This window comes from Haemaphysalis longicornis, unplaced genomic scaffold, assembly GCF_048455015.1.
Source record: "Haemaphysalis longicornis isolate Haplotype H1 unplaced genomic scaffold, Haemaphysalis longicornis Haplotype H1 scaffold_1, whole genome shotgun sequence".
In the NCBI taxonomy this organism is placed as follows: Eukaryota; Metazoa; Arthropoda; class Arachnida; order Ixodida; family Ixodidae; genus Haemaphysalis; species Haemaphysalis longicornis.
The window spans coordinates 98,546,715-98,567,810 of NW_027526203.1; the positions used below are offsets into that span (position 1 = coordinate 98,546,715).

Consider the following 21,096-nt stretch of genomic DNA (forward strand, 5'->3'; position numbering starts at 1 on the left):
GGCCGGGCACCAGACTCTACCCTGTTCATCAATCCCCTCGGCACATTTGTGTTACTAGGCATTAGTAAACACGCCAGCTTGGACACATTGCACAATTGCAAGAACTATGTGCACACGAGCCCCACTACAACCGGTGAAAAATTAAAAACCACAAGCTGGGTCTATATATACAAAAGTAGGAACCTGATTACCACTATTGCTTCGACTTTCCAGTTAAAACCCGAAAATTTGGTAAAAGTATGCACAGTAGTTTTTAGAAATCCGGTAACTTACAACCGAAAAAGGTCAGTATTCAAGGCTAAAAGACATCGATACACATTTCTATTCTGCAACTGGTTTGTCATCGTGTGAAGTTGTGAAGCACTTCACAAAGTCACACAGGCCTGCTAACATTCAATGCACCGCTGTCTCTCAGCTCTATTCTTTATCTTCACTCACGCCAGTAAGGTTACTGGACTACATATTACTCATTTTTCCCTTCTCCAACAGGTGCCTGTGTTTCCTCGTGCTTTCCACATGCCGGTATGCGAAGCACAATTAGCTCAAAACTCTTCTTGCTCAGGTTACACTGTACGGCTGCTCAATTGTATATATTTTTCATGTATTTCTGTGACGAATATTATAAACAAACACGTTGTTTTGGTTCACTTGCATTGTGAGATCTCAAATGGCATCCCCCATTTTCAGGTCATCGCAGTTCTGTATTAGCAGTGACTGTGTGTCCGCTGTAGCCACACCGACTTAACACCACTAGCTTTCAGCTAAAGGACATAGATCCCGATATATTCACTGACCCTTATTTTTAATTTGTAATTATTTCTTTGATCACAATCCTACATCAGAAACATGAACAGTGCAAAAATAGGGTGCGCAAAAATTACTGCATATATGTAATACCCAAAAACAGCCAATAAACGCATACCCCTGTCACACGGGCACTTTCAATCCGGATTGAAGCAAAGCGCGATTGACTTTTCGAGCGTGCTTGTCGCACCAACGTTGCTACATGGCATGTTTCGATCCCGATCCAGAAGTTGCATCGGTTGCACTCACGTACGCCAGATGGCACTAAAAATGTACTTCGCGGCCGGTGTCTGGTAACTTTGCACGGTCGTAGTTATACAGAACTATATAAATGGTACTTCATGCTTATTTGGGTAAAGTTATGTTGATACAATTTGTGGTGTTAGTTGAAGTTGTCACCTTCTGTGCCATTACTCAGCGGGGACGAGAGTATCACCGCTTTCGGCCGATTGCGCTTGAAAATCTCAATCGCGCTTAAGAAACTAGGATTGAGTTCGAGTGGGATCGGGTTCAATCGCGATTGAAACTGCCATGTAGCAGCGCCCGATCCGGGTAGAGCTCGATCTGGATCGACTCAATCGCGATTGAAAGTGCCTGTGTGACAGGGGTATTAAATGTAAATATTTGCTGGGGAAAAAAAAGGAAAGCCCCATTTCAAAGTAGTAATCGAAAAAAGCATGGCAAATTTTCCAATGCTAAAAACCAAAAACTTCAAACTCTAGTTATACCGGGGACGCGGCGCAGAAGGATTGAGATAGCGGGCAAGGTGCCTCACGTGGCAAGTTTCTTGGCAACGTCCTGATTTGGCGCCGTCACATAGGAGACTGAGAAGGTGCCGGAGGAGAAATTCCCAGGGGCGTTCACTGTCGCCATGGATGCGAGGGCTCGGCGGACAAACACTGACAGCAGGCCTTGGTGCATGAACAGTGCGATGCACAACACCTGAGTGGAAACGCGGCCAGAACAAAAAAAGTTATAAAAAGTCCATGCTTGCAACATTGTGTCGTCCGCTTTCTTCAGCAGCTGAAGAGGCAGGCTACAAAGAATTTCATAAAGAGCTCATAGAGGACTGACCCAATGCAGACATAAAAACAAGTGCCGCCTACTGAACAGTATGCAACTTCAGGAACCTGGCAACGTGAGGTGACCGTGTATTTGCACGTGTTCTAACGAGAAATGAAAATTTTGGTGACAAGTGTAATTTTGTAATTTCTACACGTGGCATCCCACTACTTCAGAGATAATTAACTACACAAGTAGATGATCCTCAAGAGGTACTGGCGACATGTTTCTATTCATCCAATGCAAGGCAAGTAGAAAAAGTGAGCGCCAATGTCTCAGTCTTAAGACCGCAGTGATAACATTTTGCCAGGCCAAATTGTTCCTGAACTGAAAGTGATCCATAAAAATTAGTTGGCGAAAATCAGTTCACTTACGATATTCAAAGACCTAGCTACTCAACAAAAAGAAAAGGAGAAAAGAAAAAAAAATTGCTTTTGTGCAGGGATAAATACTCGGCCCTGCCCCAATCTAAGCACTTCGCTTAGGCCAGCTACAAACTTCTTTTTCACAATTTTAACAACCTTTATAGCTAATTCTGTACCGAGCACATAAACGTTTGAAGAGTGGATGTGCCTCATGCAATGCTCTAGGGACGAATGCCACATCGAATATTTTATGTGACCATGGTCTCGTAAGATGTTTCCTGCAACATCCATCTCCAGCAAGTTCATCACCACAAGCAGCCTTACGCCCTTCATCATAAAGGCAAACTTCGGCCTAGAGCAGCATTTCCGCATCAAGTTCCTGCCATACTCAGGGACAACCTGAGAACGACAACGGAAGTTGCCTCTGTGCCTCATGACTGTAGGCGGCTGCTACTACACACGGCGCAAAAAGTGCCTTACTGGGCGTGTTTTGAACGTGACAAGAGGCGTTTTCGTGATTTCTCGCACTTAATCTGCTTTTACATTCCTGCAGCGACTGCAAAAAGACAAGGTGTGAAAAAGCAGACGATGTTACGCATTAAGCGCAATCTCGTTCCAAAACGCGTGCACACGTTTGCATCCGGGTTCGTCACTTCGGCGGAGTGACACACTATATGAGCCACTGCCCTTCTTAACTTGTACTCTCGAGTATATCATCGAACTAAGCTCATCAAAGGAGTGGATGATTTAAGTAAAAATACAATTTCTGCAGTTTTTTGCAAGATGTGAAGACATGCGTGAACTTCTCCAATGTGATGAGCTTACGCAAAACTCTGGACAGGGCAACCAAACTTCCTGGTTAGGCTGCTGAGACAACAGTAGTGGCCAGAAAAAACAACCAAACCTGCCATCAGAGGCAGAAGACACACGAGTTCAGGGTGATGCCAAAAAATTGATTTCCGTCCATTAAAAGGACCTAGAGCCAACATATAACTTGCCTCCATTCAAATGATTTCTCATCAGGATAACATTCACACCAATTCTAATGTAAACTTCAATGAAGTAAGCTATATAATGAGGGGGACAGGAGAAAGGGTAGCGACTTGCCAGGTACCATCTCGCACCCAATTTGCGACATTACAAGTTTAAGTGGTTGGTTGATGCCAACACAAGCAACTGCAACTGGAACAGTTTTGTGGGCATGCAGCCCATAGTATTCAATTTAAAAGTTATGTAGCTTTGCATTGATTACAAACAGCTATAGTGAAAAAATATTGAGGAAATCACTATGGGTTGGAGGGGCGTGTTACAAGCAGCAAATGTTCTGTGCCATCTTCGAAGACCCTCATAACAGCGCATTTTGAAGTCAAAATATTTATTGACAAATTGCACCTGCAGTTTTCTCAGAAGGCAAAGTGGGTTCAGGTGAGTGAAAGCCGTCTAATACTCTCTGTTACAATACCAAAAGCTTGAACAAAGCCCACCACTACACCGTCGTGTGTCCTTGGGTTCTTACAGGTTTGATCAGCAATTCCGAACTCCCAGTTCCTTTTGGACGGCATTAGGTCAGTTTCCTGACTACCCATTTTTCGCTTGCCGCATCAGATTATGGTGCAGTACGTTATTAGTTTGAAATCTGCCCCTTTAACCACTGAAGGGATTTCGACAACAGCTCACCATGAGACCTTTGAGGTGACAACCTAAAAAACTTTTGCTGCTTTCATTCACAGCATAATTAGCAGTCGCCATTCTATTCTCAGCCCTTTCGCTGCTTATGATTTTTTTCACTAGTGTGCAGCTTGTATTTCTTCTGTGCCTACACCTATTTGCAAGAAGTTTTCTGTGCTTTCAAACGAATGCATAGATGGTAGTTAAGTAGTTTAAATGGCAGCACTCGAGAAACAGTACATTCAACCCGCCGCGGTGGCTCAGTGGCTAAGGCGTTGCGCTGCTGAGCACGAGGTCGCGGGTTCGATTCCCGGCCGCCGCGGCCGCTTTTCTGATGGAGGCGAAAAGCAAAAACGCCCGTGTGTACGAGATTTCGGCGCACGTTAAAGATCCCCAGGTGGTCAAAATTAATCCGGAGCCCTCCACTACGGCGCGCCTCATCGCCTGCGCTGCGTCGGCGCGTTAAACCCTACAATCAATCAACAGTACATTCAAAAACAGTTCGATGCACTACAGCTATTCGAGCCAATCTTCTTTTTGTGAAGTACCAAGAGAATTAAAACACGTCCCAATAGCAAATGAACAACCTCCTTTCTTTGATGCACACGATATGTAGGTATTTTTGTGCTTTAAACATGTTATTGAAGCATTCCACACAATAAAAAAAAAATGCTCCATGATGCTACCATTCCTGCTTCCAAAATAGGCCCTTAAATGGTTAAAAAAAACAATTCCACGTCAGTGATGGAATCATTGTGTCTCAGCTAACAAAAACTGTAGTGAGGTATGAGCTGCCCAATTTTTCAGAGTAATGTTGCAAGTAGTCTTCATGTCCCTTTAACGACTGCACAGAACAGGTAAATGCCCAAGCAACACAGGGCAACCCCAAATGGTGACTTTCACTGGTCAACCCGGAGCAAGTTTTCTGTTGCCCCGGTGGGACATTTGCGTTTCAGAGGTCATCTTAGGTCAACTTGCTCTGCTGCAGAGTGCTCCACCTCGCTGTGATGCACGGAACCAATTGTGTTCACTTATGAAACAGGAGCCTATGAAACAAGCATTCGTAAGAAGCTGGGGCTCTCATCAAGAAACGCAAAAAGTTTGTCACACGCTGCGCATGACATGAAAGCTGGCGAAAACTTAAAAAAAAAAAAAAAATCTGATCAACAGGAGGAAGGTAATCAATGTTAGGACTCACAACATGGCAAAAAATTCAAGAGGTGCAAATAGCGACAGTAAGGTGAAGAGCAAAGAAAAGGAACTTGGCACTTTTGTGGGCGACCACAACAAGTCGCAAACAGCTAGCATACTACAAAAGATAAAAAAAATAATAAATGACGTTTCATGAGTGCTACGGCTTCCTTGTTCGGAAAAAAAGCTTTTTTTTTATTTGTTCAGTGGTCTGCGTTTCATCTTTTGTGTTATGCTATCTGAACAGACGTTATGCCGTCCAACCACCGACTTTAAAACAGCATACCGTAAACAACAGCTTCGATGAGATGATCGAAATAGCGGAAGGAGTTGTACCAGGCAACACTACATCGGAGATTGTCCCAGCCCAGTCGCCTGGTACAGCCGTCACCAAACATGAAGAGAAGAAAATGAGCAGCGAGAAACGGTCTAAGGCAGATCTGTTAAAAGGGGGAGGCGATAGTGTCCTCATCAAGCTTGCCAAAATTGTAAACCGAAAGCCGGACGGACGAGCCAAAATATTTAGCAGGAGATCTCTAAAAGTTAACACATACCTGACAATTGCCACGAAACATTGCGCAGAGGAGCGCCAACAACATGCAGTAGTGAGGTAAGAAATGTCTGCTGCTTTTAAAGCGATGATGCTAGATGCTTCCTGATGGGGCCAGTTCAAAATCGCCGGCACCAGTCATCCCCCGTAGCAAGCGTTTGAAACAGGACACCCACCGTGACAACGCCGAGCGACGTCCAAGTAATTGGAGCTCGTCTTAGCGGTGATAGCAGCGCGGCAAAGGACATTAAACGAGTGAGTAAACTAGTGAATGAATTTGTCGGTAATGCTTCGGCTAAAGATGTTCAACAATTTTTTTTCTCGCACCTGCGTGATCAACAGGCTATGTCAACAGGCATAAAAGCAAGTCCGTGCCTAGAGTGCCGTCCGACGGTATTATAAGCACTCCACTATATCGACGTCCACCGGCGTTTTGTGGCACTGTATGGCTGTACATTGCTCTAGATAACGTAAAGCTATGCAACCTAACCTAAACATAACATAAGATAACCTAACGCACACAAAGAAATCATTTAAAACACCAAAACTAACCTAAGGTATATAAATTACACTTTAAATAAACAATGAAAAAAAAAAAACGTGGCAGAAGCCGGTCTCGAACCACCGACTTCTGGACCAAGAAGGTCAGACAGATCACGAGAGAGTCAAAGACAGATCCTCTACACTATAACGACTTTTTTTTTTATTGCCTGTCTTCGGTATACACAATAAGAACAAAAAAAGGATTACAAAGCGCGAAAAGACATCAGCACGAGTGCGCGCTTGTTAAAAAGGCCGAAGCCATGCCACACTTTCTAACACATTTAACCAGTCAGGTGGAGATGGTTGGGCTTATACACTTCTAAGATCTCCCGTACACTCTGGCAGAACAACTCTCTGCTCGGTTTCACATCTACATCATTATGGCGAACTGCCATTCCAGCTTTCCATATACTATGCAGGGCCAGCAACATCAAAAGATCATACGGGACGCCGCCGTAGTTTTCAACGGCCTAGAACCTGATTCCATGGCTATCCAACGGGAAATCCTTTTTTAGTGTTCTCTGCAAAACTTCCCACAGGAACACCCCGTCCCAACAGTCTATGAATGCGTGCTCTACTGTTTCTGGCTTCTTACAAACCAAGCAGTCAGGCCCCCAGGGAACAAACAAACCTTTTTCAATCATCTAAGTTTTAACAGGTAATACTCCCACGTGTAATTTAAAGAAAAAAGACTTTACATAAGGCGGGACAGTCATTTTTTTCACACGCTGACACACATCTTGTCCTGGCCCTGCACTGTATAGGGATCGGTGCAAAGGAGTCGGCAAAGTGGTGTCAAGACGGTCTCTATACAGCTTTTTTCTGTGCACGGTAGCCAGATATTCGAAAGAAAACCGCGAGAATAAAAATCTTGCCGAAAGTACCACCTCGCGTAGATAGCCATGAATGCCACCGTCACGATAAGTAACAACAAATTCGGGTAAAACTCTACCTAGGCGCACTTGACACACGGTGCGCAAAAAAAGGGTTTTGCACATCACGTAAAAAAATAAAGCGGTTCACTACCTGGCGTAGAAAAAGGTGCGCCAGGGCTCTACACTACAACGACATACTCTTCGGCCGGTGTTAGCCTAGTGTTAAATATTCGAATGTCGTCAAAGTAAGACTCGTGCCCCGCGCGGGGCACGAGATCTATACTCGGTGACAACTTAAAGGAGTACTGACACGAAATTTCTCGCTTTCAGTTTTTATGCTGTAAAGAATATTGCCTATTGGCCCAGTAATTACGAAAATCGAACCGAAAGCCGTCAGCCGCCAACACAGAATTAATTATAGCACGTTTATTGCAACCAATTTCAAATTTGGTCGCCGCGCGGGAAAATGGCCGTTCGAAGGCCAGCCTGCAAGCGGGCCAGCCTTACGTCACGGTCTCACCCGTGATGTCAGGGACGTTTTTAAATGCAGAGCATTTCTTTAACTCACGATGTCACCCGTTCTTGGCGTCCGTAGTTGTCCGCATCGCTCGCGCGCCATGCCCGGCTCAGACGTTTCGCTATCAGCGCGATCAACATTTGATAGCGCGCCCAGGCACGTTTCAAGGACACTCTCTCCCCTCTCTCGGACGCAACGTGCGCCGAGGCTGCCAATTTTACTGCTGACGAACGCTCTCTCGTCAGCAGTTGCCACAAGTGCAACAACATTAACGTAACGCAACCTACTTAACGTCGTGCGCCCCCGGAAATGCTCTGAATTTGATCGTGCCCCTCGCGAGGGGGATGTTTCACTGCGTCACCATGCGAACAGTTTGCCACGCTTTAGTTTCAGTTCCGTATCTCCCCGCCGCGGCCGTGGAGAGAAGGCGGCCGGCCGCGACTCTCGCCACCGCGGCGCTGCGGTTGCGAGTTGCACTAGGAAAGCGAGCGTCGTCTGCTAGCGGGGAGCGGAACGCGTTCCGCTCGGCATCTCCGGTCTTCGCCACTTCTGGCTGCGCACTGCAAAAGAAATAATTTAGTCAACGTTCATGCCATTGAGATTCCACTACATTCTGACCTGTCGTTCATTTCAGCGGTACTTCGTACCCGCCAAAATGATCGGGCGGCTGTACGAGAGCACCCGGGCGAGACGCTGGACTGCGGCGGCCTCATTCGCTGCTACGGTGTGGTGCGCCAGTTCTGTGCTCGCTTCCGGCGTCTCCTCGACGACTTCCTGGAGTTGGGTGTCGAGCGCTTGCTGCATGAGGCTTTGACACCACGTGGACATCGCCACGCCTTCACACGGGCTTCCAGTCAGGACGTTCGGGGAGAAGGGGCTTCGTTTCGCCCACGTGTCTTACGTGGTACCGTTTGGTCGGGCGTTTGCTAGGGAGTTATAGTAGAGCGGAGAACCGTTCCCGGTACGGTACCCGGTATACTTGGGCATGCGCACAACCAGTTTGACGCCTCTGCACACGCGCAGTTTATATCCGTTCCGCCCTTGCCCCGCTCATTCCTTTTTTTTCTTTCCTCCATGCGTTCGCCGCATCGTCTGCTACGATTGCACATGGTCCGCACTCGCCCGCGCAGTCGACATGTCGTCTGAATCGTCAGACCCGGATGAGTCGCTGCCACCCGACAGACAGAACAACTTTATTTGGCCAGGCGATTAGGCCGGCGATGTCTTCGCCGTCGTCCGTTTTTTAATATCACCGCGGCTCGAACCGGCGCAGACCGTGATAGCAACAGCTTGTCGCCACTCTTCTAATCAATCTGATCGCGAAAAAGAAGTTCCACATGAGAGAAAGTAGATGTTAGTTTGTTGAAAAATTGTGCTAGGGGTTGTTATCAGTGCTGAATTGAAAAGTGGCGTTCAGATATTTGCCGCGATGGTAAGCCTACGCTGACCGGTAGCGGAGGTTCGGCGCTCCGACCCAGCACTGCCGGCACCGCGTTGCGGCGAACGGCCGAAAGATGGCGCCACCTGCGCGCTAGAATCAAAACAGGCCGCGGCAGATGTCTTGGTCACCGATCGCTGAAACGGAAATTTTTGCCAAAATAAAGCTCCATATGCGAAAAATTAAAGCCGTTCCACTCAACGTGAAAGCTGTCGTAAATGCAGAGCAGTGATTCGCCATAACGGCCTGTGGCACCGTTATCCGCTTACTGCTACTACCCATCACACTCTTCGCCTCCCTGTCTCACTTCTCTCTTGATGAATTGAACGGAGGTTTGTCCAAAGCAGTTCAAATTTCCCGCCTTCGCAGTGCTCGCGCGCCCCCTGCCTGGAACGAACAGCGCGAGGGGTTCTCGCACGTGCCGGCACCTTACTGCGCAGTCCACAACGCGTTGTTTTTGGCGGTCCCATCTCCCCGCGAGGGGGACTCGAGTAAATGCGTCGCATAGGGGGTGGGTGTATTGCGTTAACGTTTAGTGTTTGGGGAGTTGGTGGTAGTGAATGCGTTGTATCAGCAGCTTCTTGACGTAGTTTGAATGAGTCAAGGATATAAGACGCGTTCGTAGCCTCCCATTCTGTGTCGGCTTTGTGGCGCAGTGGGTAGAGCACCATGTACATTGCTTCCGCCCGCAGGGTCGAGGGATCGAAACCAGGCGCCGGATAGTATTTTTTTTATATAGTGTAGGGGGAGGGGTGCGGACAACGACGGTGCGGACTACGACGGACGTCAACGCGGGTGACATCGTGAGTTACTGAAATGCTCTGCATTTAAAAAGGGGATGATAGTGTGGTGAAAAGTTTGTAAGGGATGGTCATTCGCAGTTGTACAGATACCAGCGATCAAATAGTCGCCACGATACTAAGCCTAAAGTTCCCAACACCCAAGGTTACCCGTGCAACCCCGAGCCCGCTGGCTTGGGCGACAGTTCTTGCGGCCGCCGCCGCGCACGAACTCAGTCCACGTTTAGCGCTGCATGTCGTCGCGTGGAAAATAATGCATCTTGGCGTCGTCGTCGATTTGCTCGGACAGGCTTTCACGAGCAGTACTTCGCATACCGCGAGCTTGCCATAGCATAACTTGGGCGAGCTCGGCGACGCGACCGCCGCGTCGCCGCGGTGCCCGTCGACATCGCGCACCGCGCAGTTTTCGGCACCAGTGCAAGGGAACACCATGCGCCGGCCACGAACTGAAGAGCAAAGACGTCGAACACGCAACGTTTACAAGCATTGCTCACACAGCTACGTTATGGTCCCTATAGCTACGCCCACGTCTCCTGCCCAAACGAATACCACCGACAACAGCAGCGCAGGATATCGTTTCCGGTTCCGAAAACGACTATATGACGTCACCCTGAAGTATTCTTTCCTCCATGCGCAGGCCGATGTTTCGTGACGCCGAAAGCGATTTCGCTAGTGCTGCCGATTTGTGGAAGCTCGCGGCCTGGACAATCAAAATCGATTTTAGATGTGATTCCGGCCTCGGATCGCTGCAAAAATTTCTGTGAGTCATCTGTACAAACTACTGAAGCCATTTATATCATTTTTTAGGCGTCAAAATTTGGTGTCAGTGTAACGGCACCGGAAGTTGCCGCTGTGCCTTATCACTGTAGCCGGATGTTTCTCCGCGCGGCGCAAGTAGGGCGTTACTGGGAATATTTTGAACATGGCGTGAGCCGTACCGTGATTTTTTGGACTTAATATGCTTATAAACGGCTCCAGTGACGACAAACAAACTGCTCGAGACAAGGCAGACGATATCACGCATTCATAGCGAACCCCTTTCAAACCGCGCGCGCACTGACGTCACGGGTCCGGGCCGTCCGGCGCTTTGGCGGAGTGATACACTACATGAGGTGGTGCCATGGAGTGGTGCCGTTCTTGAGTTGTAACTAGACGTGTGCGCCGCCGCGCCACGCCGCCACCAGGCAAAATTTTCGGCGCGCCGCCTTTTCTTTGAGGGGAGCTGCTGAAGGGCGACTCTTCTGAAGAACGAAGGAGTATGAAAGGAAAATACGTCGCTTCGCTGGAAGTTGTCGTCTCTCCCTCTGCAAGAAATGCCTCTCTCAGCGGTGCTGTTCGTCGGGAAATAATCGCGATCCACCATGCATCAACGGATGATTTGTACTTTCAGCGTGGAATCAGTCATTCCGCTGCTCTTGTGGGGAGACTTCTAGCCACCTTTCTTCTCCTCCTTCTTCCCGGCCCGTCCGCCCCATACCAATCCTCTTACATTGCATGCGTCCCAGGTAGCACAAAAGAGCTTAAGGACGTCTACTATCAGGGTTTTTCAGGACGAAAGAAACGGCTTTTAAGCATCCCAGACAATCCGATAACGCTTTCGCGGCGTTTTAGAGAGGTCTTAAATCACGTCTAATGTCCAGCGGGTATTACTATTTCTAGACAACTTATTTACCCGCTTTAAAACGTCTTTGGAAATTGGTCTAAAAGTGGGATTTTGCAAGAGCTGTACAAGTCCGTCATGGTGGCTTTGCAATCGGCATTTTAGATGGTTTAAAGACGTCTTAAAAATTACGGTCTAGAAAAGGGCTTTGGAAAGACGGTAAGAATCCGTTTCTTGGGATATTTAGAGCCGCATTTTATGCGGATAAAATACGGCTGCATAAACCCGCTCCCCTACTACCCCCCCTCCCCCGGAGGGGGGGCTAGGCGTGAATGCGGCCATTTTGCTGCACGCATTCACAATAAAAAGGCCTTTGGTTTTAGAAAACATTTTATTTGAGACCAAGCAACGGGGGAAAGTACTGAGCACAAAAATACCATTACCATTCAAAACACACAATTCAGTGGAAAAATCTTCCTTGCACGTGCCAGAAGCATCATTATACAAAAACACTACATTGGTTATTTTAACGGGAGAATTCAGTGCAAATAAAACATTGAACAAAAAAGATCAATTCAAGAAACTTGTACCAGCATGTCCAGAAATTTCCACACTTTCTTATTTTTAAAGCAAGAATGGAGCGCACGCAAAACATTGAAAACAAAACGAAAAGAATCAACTTGTACAATCAGGTCCACAACTCTGCGCATTTTCTTATGAATATTTGGAGGTAAGAATGCAGCACAAATAAAACATTGTACAAAAAAGGGTACATGCAAGAAACTTGCACTATAACGTCCACAACTTTGTACATTTGCGTATGGTTATTTGAAAGCAAGAATGCAACACAAATAAAGCACTGACAAAAAACGGTCAATCCCAAAAAATTTTACCATCAAGTTCACAACTTTATACATTAGCTTTTCACGCTTAAACAATAAAATGCAAGGACAACTGGTTCTGCAAAAAATGACAATCACTTAGGAAAGTGAAACAATTTCATTGAGTTTATTTAAAAGATCACATTGTAAAGATCGTGTACAAGAAAATAGGCAGAATTCCAATGCTCACCTGGCGCCAGCAACGTTAAAAACTTTTAAACAAATAAAAAGCCATGTGTAGCCTTTTTCTCCTTGGAATAAGCACTATAAGCACTGGTTAAACACCCTTCTAAAAAATAACTACTGCAAATAGCACTTGCTAACACAGCATAAAACGAACATTTACTGGTCTGGATAACACAAACTGAAACAGTGCCGAAAGCGCACGCAATGAAAAGGTAAATGAGTAACTGGACAAGTCGAATACGGATGACAGCCACTGCAGCTAAACAAATGAGCTTCATTCATGTGCACTGGCTACCACCTTGGGTTACCCCGAATAATAAGGGCAGGAAAAAAGACTGCCCACTTGCGTTAGAGCAAACAGCAGTGTAGTCAGTTTTCCCTGCCCCGTCATTTAACGTTACACTGTCCACGAGGTTGGTACAATTCACTTACTTGCTGTGCCAAATACCCGTACGTCGTGCTTTTTGAATGAAGGGTCCAGTCGGTCAAGTTGAGTAATTGCTTTTTTTAGCCGTGTTGTACAATAGGCGACCGGCCAAAAGCAAATCTTGTCCCATACCCATGAAGAATGTACCGCCTCCACTTCATCAGTCTTCAGGAACCGCAGAACTGTAAAAGCTGCAAACAGGCACGTTGCATTAGTGCACTTCCAACACGGAAGACTTAAAGCTTTGCACATTTAAGTAAACTGGCGTTTATTGAAATTTGAGCAGGAAGTAACCTCCAGTTGTGAAATTAAAGAAGTCTATACCGCACACATGAGAACAATGATGAAAGCTTTTTAGCAGCTGTAAATAGACAGAACGAAAATGAAAAATTCAACGCTCGCAAGCATGGAAGAAATAATGTTTCGAGCTGATATATTTTATAAATCGCTTAAAATATTCTAGAATAACAATCCCAAGAAATATTCGCACTATTTTAATTTAATGCTGCCCAACGATCGAGCCTTGTCGCGAACCGGGTTTTGACGTAATTACAACGCTTACCACGTCAATCATCGGGCTGGGACGGCATGTCGCCATGTCGACGTCGGGTTCTCAGTTCTGAGACAAAGCAGGTCGTGGTTGGAACCTGCGTACGCAACACCCGGCAATGCATGGATTTGAATTGTTGCAAAAAAAAAAAAGAATAAACAGGCGCAAATAAAAGCGCAGTTCCGCTTAGAGCAGAGAGACACGCACGTTGTAGACGGTTTGCTGAGCTTTATCGGCATCAAAACACGGACACCTGAAGCGCTACGGGGCGCTAAAGGCCGCGTGCGTTCACCCACGCACGATGCCCACGACGCCTTGCCGTGCAGGCACTACGTCACGTGGTACGACATAATTCTCTCATAAGGAGTGAGCGCTAACCACATGGAGCGATTTTTCCAGCGACGCGACGAGCGACGCGACTAGGATCCGCAGTCGCCGAACCGAAGTCGCTCGCCGAGGCAACCACATGACAGCGACTGAGCATGCGACTGAGGATGGCGATTTCAATGTTTCCGCACTGCGCATAGTAACGCGCTTGGTACGCTGGATGTTTGCAAACATTTTTTTTTGTTCATTTGTCATAAAAAGCATGACTAAAAAGTATTACGCCTTTCTACCTTGCTTTTAAATGCAGAGCATTTCAGTAACTCACGATGTCACCCGCGTTGGCGTCCGTAGTCCGCATCGCTCCCCGTCGGTCTGGCATTGGATTGGATTCGATTGGATTGGCTTGGATTAGATTGGATTGGATTAAAGTGGATTGTGTTGGATTGTGTTGCGTCATAGCCGCTCCACGTTGCGTCATAGCCGCGGCAGGGGGTTCACGGCACGTTTCACCATCGACTTCATCAACAATGTCTACGCGGGAAGAGAAGGCGGCGCGGCGGCGTGCTGCGGATGCTGAGCGCAAGCGCCGCAAGCGAGCCGCCGACGCCGAACTTCGCCAGCGAGAAGCCGCAGCCATTCGTGAACGTCGGGCGGCGATGCGGGAGGGAAAACAAGCACAAAACAAACAGAACTCCTGCTGGCGCAGTTTCAGGCAGGGGGCGCGCGAGCACTGCGAAGGCGGGAAATTTGAAATGCGTCGGGTGGTAGCAGTGAGCGGATAACCGCGCTACAGCCCATTATGGCGAATCAGTGCTCTGCATTTCCAACAGTTTTCAAGTAGAGTGGAACGGCTGTAACTTTTTGCACTTCATTGCATCTCTAAAACTGGTTTGGGTTAGCGATAGCGCACGCTTTTCCTTCTGCGCCTCGTTTCTCGGCTCCAACATGAACGCCGTGAAGAATTCGCTTTCTTGACGTCGTTTTTCCCACACGGGTCTCACCCAGTGTGAGCGGGAGCCATCTTGCTTCTGCTTCAGCGTGTACTCAAGCTTTGCCACGCAAAGCTTTCTTTGCCGCTGCACCGCAAACGTCGTCTGCGTGGATCTTCCCCCCGTTCTCTTTAAACCGGAGGTTGCGTGCTTACGTAGGGGTTCTCCTATTGGCTAGTCGCTGAGGCCACTTCCGGGAGGCGAGCGACTGTTTCTGGCGGCCCAGAACCGAGCGATTCGATGAGCGACTTGGTGCGCGGCGAAAAGTAGTTCGTCGCTAGTCGCGTCGCGCCCCAAGTCGCTCGCAAAATCGCTCCATGTGGTTGGGGCTAAACGAACCCCGACCAATGATTCCAAGATAGAGCACAAGTTGTCGCTCAAGTAAACCAAAACACTTAACAAATGTTACAATGCGAACAGTCTATTCGAGGTGCATGCAGTTGCTTACCCAAACGCTTCCTGCTTATAACTAGCCACGGCATTTCAATTTCAATACTTCACAACAGCGCGAAACTGCACACGTCAAAACAACGTAACGGCGCTTGTGGATGGAAATAAAATAAAGCTCTCCTTCGCAATCGCTATCACAAATATATCAGAAACATTTACGGTTCATAGCACGGCGGTCACATCGGGCGGAACAGATACTGAAGTACGGACCCGGCACAAACTGCAAATACTTACAAAAATCCTACCGGTTCTCTGCGCGTCCTATGAAAGCGATGCACAAAGAGGCTCCACCACAGCGTCGGCGTCGCAGAACTGGCAGTACAGCGCTGCCGCCAACTCTGGCCTTTGGCGCCAAAACTGATTACTCTCTAACCAGAGTGCGCCCAGACCATAGCCTCTTCCTCCATGATTCGCCGCGAGCTCGACATGTAGGTGCACGACAGCGTCGCGCTGCTAGTGTGGATGCTCCGCTGAGCGGCCCGTAAGAATGCACACTGTGGGCGCGCTTCGTGCCTTTTTCTCGCCGTATGTGCGCACGACAGGTGCAAACAAGAGTGGTATGCTGTAGTTCGGTTACTCAACGTTCAATGGAAGCGGCAGTCAGTTTTCATTATTACGCCAAAAAACGCGACGACCCATCGGGAATCTCAGAATGGCCGTAATTGTGACAATAAACTTGTACGCTGTGGCTAGTAGCAAGCTCGATCTTTCCAGACTATGGCTTTGAGCCTTCAATAAAAGCATAAATAGAAACAAATCAGGAAGCCTCGATCTCTGAAATTAAGTTTACAACGGCAATCTCAATCGCTTTCACTGGTAGCATGACGCATTCTTGCATTTGTGGGATGCTGTGAAATGGTAACACTACTTAACTGCCCCGAAATTCCTTCTAAGAGCTTACGATATTTTTTGCGTGTTCAAAAGGCAACATAAAATTACTGAATTTCGATCAGCGCAGAGATATAAATGTAACCGCTCTAACGGGTCTTTTAAATGAAATTTTAGCGACTCTGAAGGAAGGTTTTATGAATAACGGTTTCGGATCACCTATTTACGGCTTTCGTCACAAGTGAACTTGCGAATTGAATTGTCAACTCATGTTTAGGTAGGTTTTCGCAAAGTGACAAGCAGGCTTACAGTGTGCAAACCAAGCTTCTGGGACCTCACAGTGAGCACAAATTTTCTGTGACGGCTGCTCTGTTGACGATTTGCGTTCCTTTTAAAATCTAACAGGTGCCTGCAACAGCGAGATGTGTTTGCATTCTTGCGTATAAGGTCGCTTACGAACCCTAAAGACGGCAATAAATGAAGTTGCGCTGTTGCAGATGTAGTAAAACATTTCCTTTTTATTTCTCGTAGCAAATCAGCGTAACAGGTTCCCGGTAACTACTTTGTTTTGTAAACTGAATATCGCCTTTGTCTTGGCATTTAATTCTTGAGGATTGGTAAAAAATTAAATTCTGCGCATTTCATTTTTTTTTCGGGAAGGGGGAGGGGAGGGGGGGTCCTGCCAACGTTGCACGAGCAGCCAGAAGAGAACGCATGTAACGCGTGCAAAAAGCCAAACTATGGTTATCAGTATTATTTACAATCGAAACTACACTAGGCGTCGTGTTCTGTTGCGGTGAAAAAGCAGTACACGTATTTTCCAAACTGATTAACCCCCCTTTGGTCCGAGATTGTCCAGGAATTGTGGGACGCCTTTTTCAAAATTGTATTGAAAGCAAGCATTGTGGGAAAAATTAAAAAAAAAAACAGTGAGTCATGGCACACACCCCACACACAAGTGGGCAACAACGTGCATTATATATTACGCGTTTTCTCCTCTTTCTTTAAACTTAGGTCCACCTTAAGAGGTTAAGACGTGACCAAATTAGGCATTTGGTTATGCTGAGTGAGACACGTTTCTGGACAAGGTGATTCATGTCGGATTTGAAAATTATATATGTGAAAATGACACACAAAATGCCACATGACTGACGCAAACTCACAACTGCTTAATTTTACCGAAACATTCCCCCTAAATACTCTTGCGTATCCATAGAAACGTATTTTAAATAATACGTAAAATTAGCAAGTCGGTACAGTTGAATAAATGTTTATTCCTCCTCCTGAGTATAATCAACGACTGTTCAAAAATGGTATTTATTTTAGAAAAGGTACGGGAAGGACACGATCACACAGACGCTTGCGGGTGTAAAATACGTGTCCGGCAATGTATGGGCGATAGCGCACGGGTCATGTGCAGCGTAAATGTTTTTGTTTCTTCTTTCTATAAGGACACAGCGCAATTTTACAAGGGTGTGGAATTTGCACGCGTATGCACAGGTCTTGTCGCTTCTTACCCGTTTCGCGTACAAAACTTTTATCCTTTAAATAATCGCCACGCCACCTTCAAAAAGCACCCTTCGACGTTCCCGAAACGGCAGACGACTGCACTCAACAATAAGAAAAGTGCAATGTGTGGAAGCAATGTTTATAACACGTTTCACACTCAAGCGGTGACCACAGCGAAGATGTTTCGTGGAATTAAACCAGCGCATTAACCCGCAACGGCCGCTGATAATTGCGTTTCTAGAGGAAACGAGCACGCAGAGGTTACTATGTCATTGCTTACTGCCAAACGAGCGCACATATTGGTTGTTTTGTCGTGTGCAGCACGCGCCTTGCGCCACACGCAACGTGAAAAAGCAGACGACGCGAGAGCGCCATCCACACTAGGAGCGGTTCGTACCGCCGCCGCCAGGGGCCGACTGTGTTCGCGCTCGGAGCGAATACGCATGCGGACGGCGGAGGAGGCAGAGGCGGAGAGCAAAGCTTTTACGTGAATTCTCTCCCACCGCCTTCTCAGTCACACGAGGCTATGAAAAATGGCGCGTTAAGGCACTATACCCTCGACAAAAGTATTGGCATGGGATTTTACGGACGGCTACAAGAAAGCCAGAGGAAACAACTGCTTAACTCGTTCGCTACCGCGCCTATCAAAATCGATCAATTTGATCGATACTTTTGGGAGCGCCTTTTCATAGCGTTCCAGGCGTTTCTCGAACAAGTAAAGCTGTTCGGAGTTAGATCAGAAAATGGCCTTTCAAAATCAGTTTTGTTTTCATTTTTGCAACGGAAACGTGATTTTTGACACGCTTTTGAATCACCTGGTTGTGGAAAAGGGGCGTGGTCATCGCGCCTCAAGGCTACCAACTAAGAATGCGTGCAACTCGTAATTACTCTGCACCAGCGCTTGTTTTTTGCTATCAGGGCGTGAATGGGGAACTAGCAAACGATTTTCAATCGTCAGGTTCACGCTCTGACAGTAATAATCCCAGAAATCGGCTGAAAATGTCAAGCAGTGCCTGGTTGCAAAGCTACTTTATGATTTTAGGCAGTTTTATTGCCTTTGCGCAAGTTGTCCTAAGTACTCTGGTAGTTCTACTTACCCCAGGACCATTCCCAAACAGTTTACAACAGTTTCGGTTTCGTTTCTGCATCGCGAAATTCATATTTAGCGCAACTACGCAGTTACCCAACTTCAAGGCTAACTGCCATGGCGCCTGAAGCGTCCGCGACTGATCCTCGAACAAAGCACGCCGCTCCTCATTTCCCCCCACCCTAACCCGATTTCTGCGATAAGAACTTCAGATGCAAGTAAAAAGGTCACACCCAGTCGCCAGATATCTGTTCCGCCGAGGACAGCGCTTCAAACCGGCCTTACACTGCCAGCTGTTCGCCTTCCAGTTTCGTTTTCATGCGAGGGTATATCCGGGTGTCTAATGTTGCTGCTTAGTTGAACTGTCTATTCGGACGGAGTCTCTGATAAGTTTTTGTACTGTTTCATTTGAAAAATGTTAGGTGGCGCTGCAATAGAGGAGGCTCGTTGTGCTGATCTTTTTTAGCGCGCGACTGCTACTCGGCCAAAGATCGCAGGGGACGATTCTAGCTCATCGTACCTCATTTTTGCGAGCAAGGCTACAATTGCGAGTAAGAAGATGATAATAAAGCTCAGCTTTATGTTTTGAGAGATAACTGACCGTGAACGACAACAAACATCAGCCACGGCGTTCCGTTTTCAACTTCATGCATGTTTTTTTCTGCATCGCGTGCTTGTCCCAAATATTGTGCTGGCTGTAAATGCAAAGTCAGCCATTGACAAGATGTTTTTACGTTATGTGGGGGCAAATTGGTGCCTCTGATAACGTCAAACCGCCAGATTTATTCCAAGGAACCACCCAAAATTGCACAGTTTGAATTAGAGGTTGGGCTTCACCGCATGACACGAGCACCGTGCGTGCTAACATTTTTTTTTTATATCTGAAAAACTGTTCCGCGCAAGTCGACATTTTTTTTAGGGTGTGTTTTTGAAATGTTTCCCTGCAAAATGTATATTCTAATTTTTTTCTACTACCGGTGGTTTGATATACACAACTCCTTTTTTATCATTTTTTTCGACAACTTGACAAAACTTTTGATTTTGATATTTTTTTTCACAACTATGATATATGAAAACCTTTAAAAAACTGGTGTTATTGGAAAGGCCGTTAAATAATCTGCATTTTGTGCTCCTGCAATTAGTGCCTAAATAATTTTTTAGCAGAAAAAAAAATGTTTTCTTGGACCCCCCAAAATTGGTCAATTTTCTGCGGTAGCGAAAGAGTTAAAGCAGTTGTAAAAATACGTTTTAAAGACGCAGTTTTCGGAAGGATCTTATCCTTGTAATTATTGACTTCTAGAAGCCGTCTTCTCCTGTCTAAAATCCCTTTCTGACGTTTAATCCATGAATACGACGTTTTCTAGACATTCTGTGCTACCTGGGGTACCGCGACCTTGTTAACAAAAAATAAATGCGTGATTGTTTACCGTCTCGACGCGCTTGACTCGGAATCCTCTTGAAGCACCCCAGCTTCTCCCGCTGCCACGCAAGCGCGACATCTTTCTTGTTTTATCCGCTTTCTCAGAAACTCTAAAATGACCGGGCACCCATATTATTCCAGGCCCCCATGGTTAAATAGGCCCACCCGACTCTCTCTGTGTCAATAGCCTTCTTTCTTCTCCAAAGGGAAGTAGGACGGAGGACAGGAGCGAACGCAAACTTCAGCCCCTCAAGGCATATTCGTTCTACTGACCAAAAGTGTTTGGCCACCTTCCTTCTTGATAAAGGCCGGTCCCTTGGCGTAATAATCGTCATCCAACGGGGATAAAAGTATACACTGCAAGGAAAATAAAACACTAACACAAAAGATGCGGTCGCAGAGCGACTGACAAGAATAAATGCGGATGAAAGAGAACGACCGGAGTACCCAAGTCTCCAAAATCAGTGCGCCAGCCCCTCCTACCGCTCGTCGATTCTCTCAAGGGGACAAGCCGCTAACATCGAAGAATGAAACCCCATAATCAGCACGGGAACAGTGCACAAGAAACTGCCGCAGTAGCGCGCACGCTTGCATGGTCAGCGTCATTACGGGAAGAGTGCATGGGAAGTGGGTCAATAAATGAACTGTCCAGGTACGCAGGAAGGGTCAATGAAAGCGCAGCTAGGATCTCCAGAACTGTGAGCCTGGCACAAGCATTCACAACTCATTAACGTCAGCAACGCATTACTTAAACGAATGTTGAACACAAAATTTGAAGGAAATTCTAATACCCCCACAACTTCAGATAACCAATGTCTTATTTGAGCACTGTGATAAAATAGCGTCCCCGAGGGCAGAGGAGCGTACGTCATGCTGCCCTTTCTCGCTGGAGGCCAGTTAACTAGAAGATTTGGAGAAAAAGAATTCAGAAATAATGGTGAAAGGTACCATAAGAAAATCTACAGAAATTCAGAGGGTTGTCTACCAATGCATTCTTACTCCTCTTGCCTTCATTGCGAGTTCTTTACA

The 21,096-nt window shown here is 46.7% G+C and overlaps 1 protein-coding gene across 2 annotated transcripts in view; it reads right to left on the reverse strand.

The window, feature by feature from the left end:
- Window positions 1-6,006, reverse strand: part of LOC144178346 (protein CutA homolog) — a 52,815-nt gene extending 46,809 nt beyond the window's left edge. The window contains exons 1-2 of one of the 2 annotated variants that reach the window (XM_077706125.1): window positions 5,817-6,006; window positions 1,580-1,746 (exon numbers count right to left, since the gene is read on the reverse strand). In XM_077706125.1, coding sequence (XP_077562251.1) covers window positions 1,580-1,746; window positions 5,817-5,888 — 239 coding nt within the window. In that variant the 5' untranslated portion in view covers window positions 5,889-6,006. The other variant, XM_077706134.1, reaches the window with a different exon arrangement.
- Between the last annotated feature and the right edge of the window lie 15,090 nt (window positions 6,007-21,096).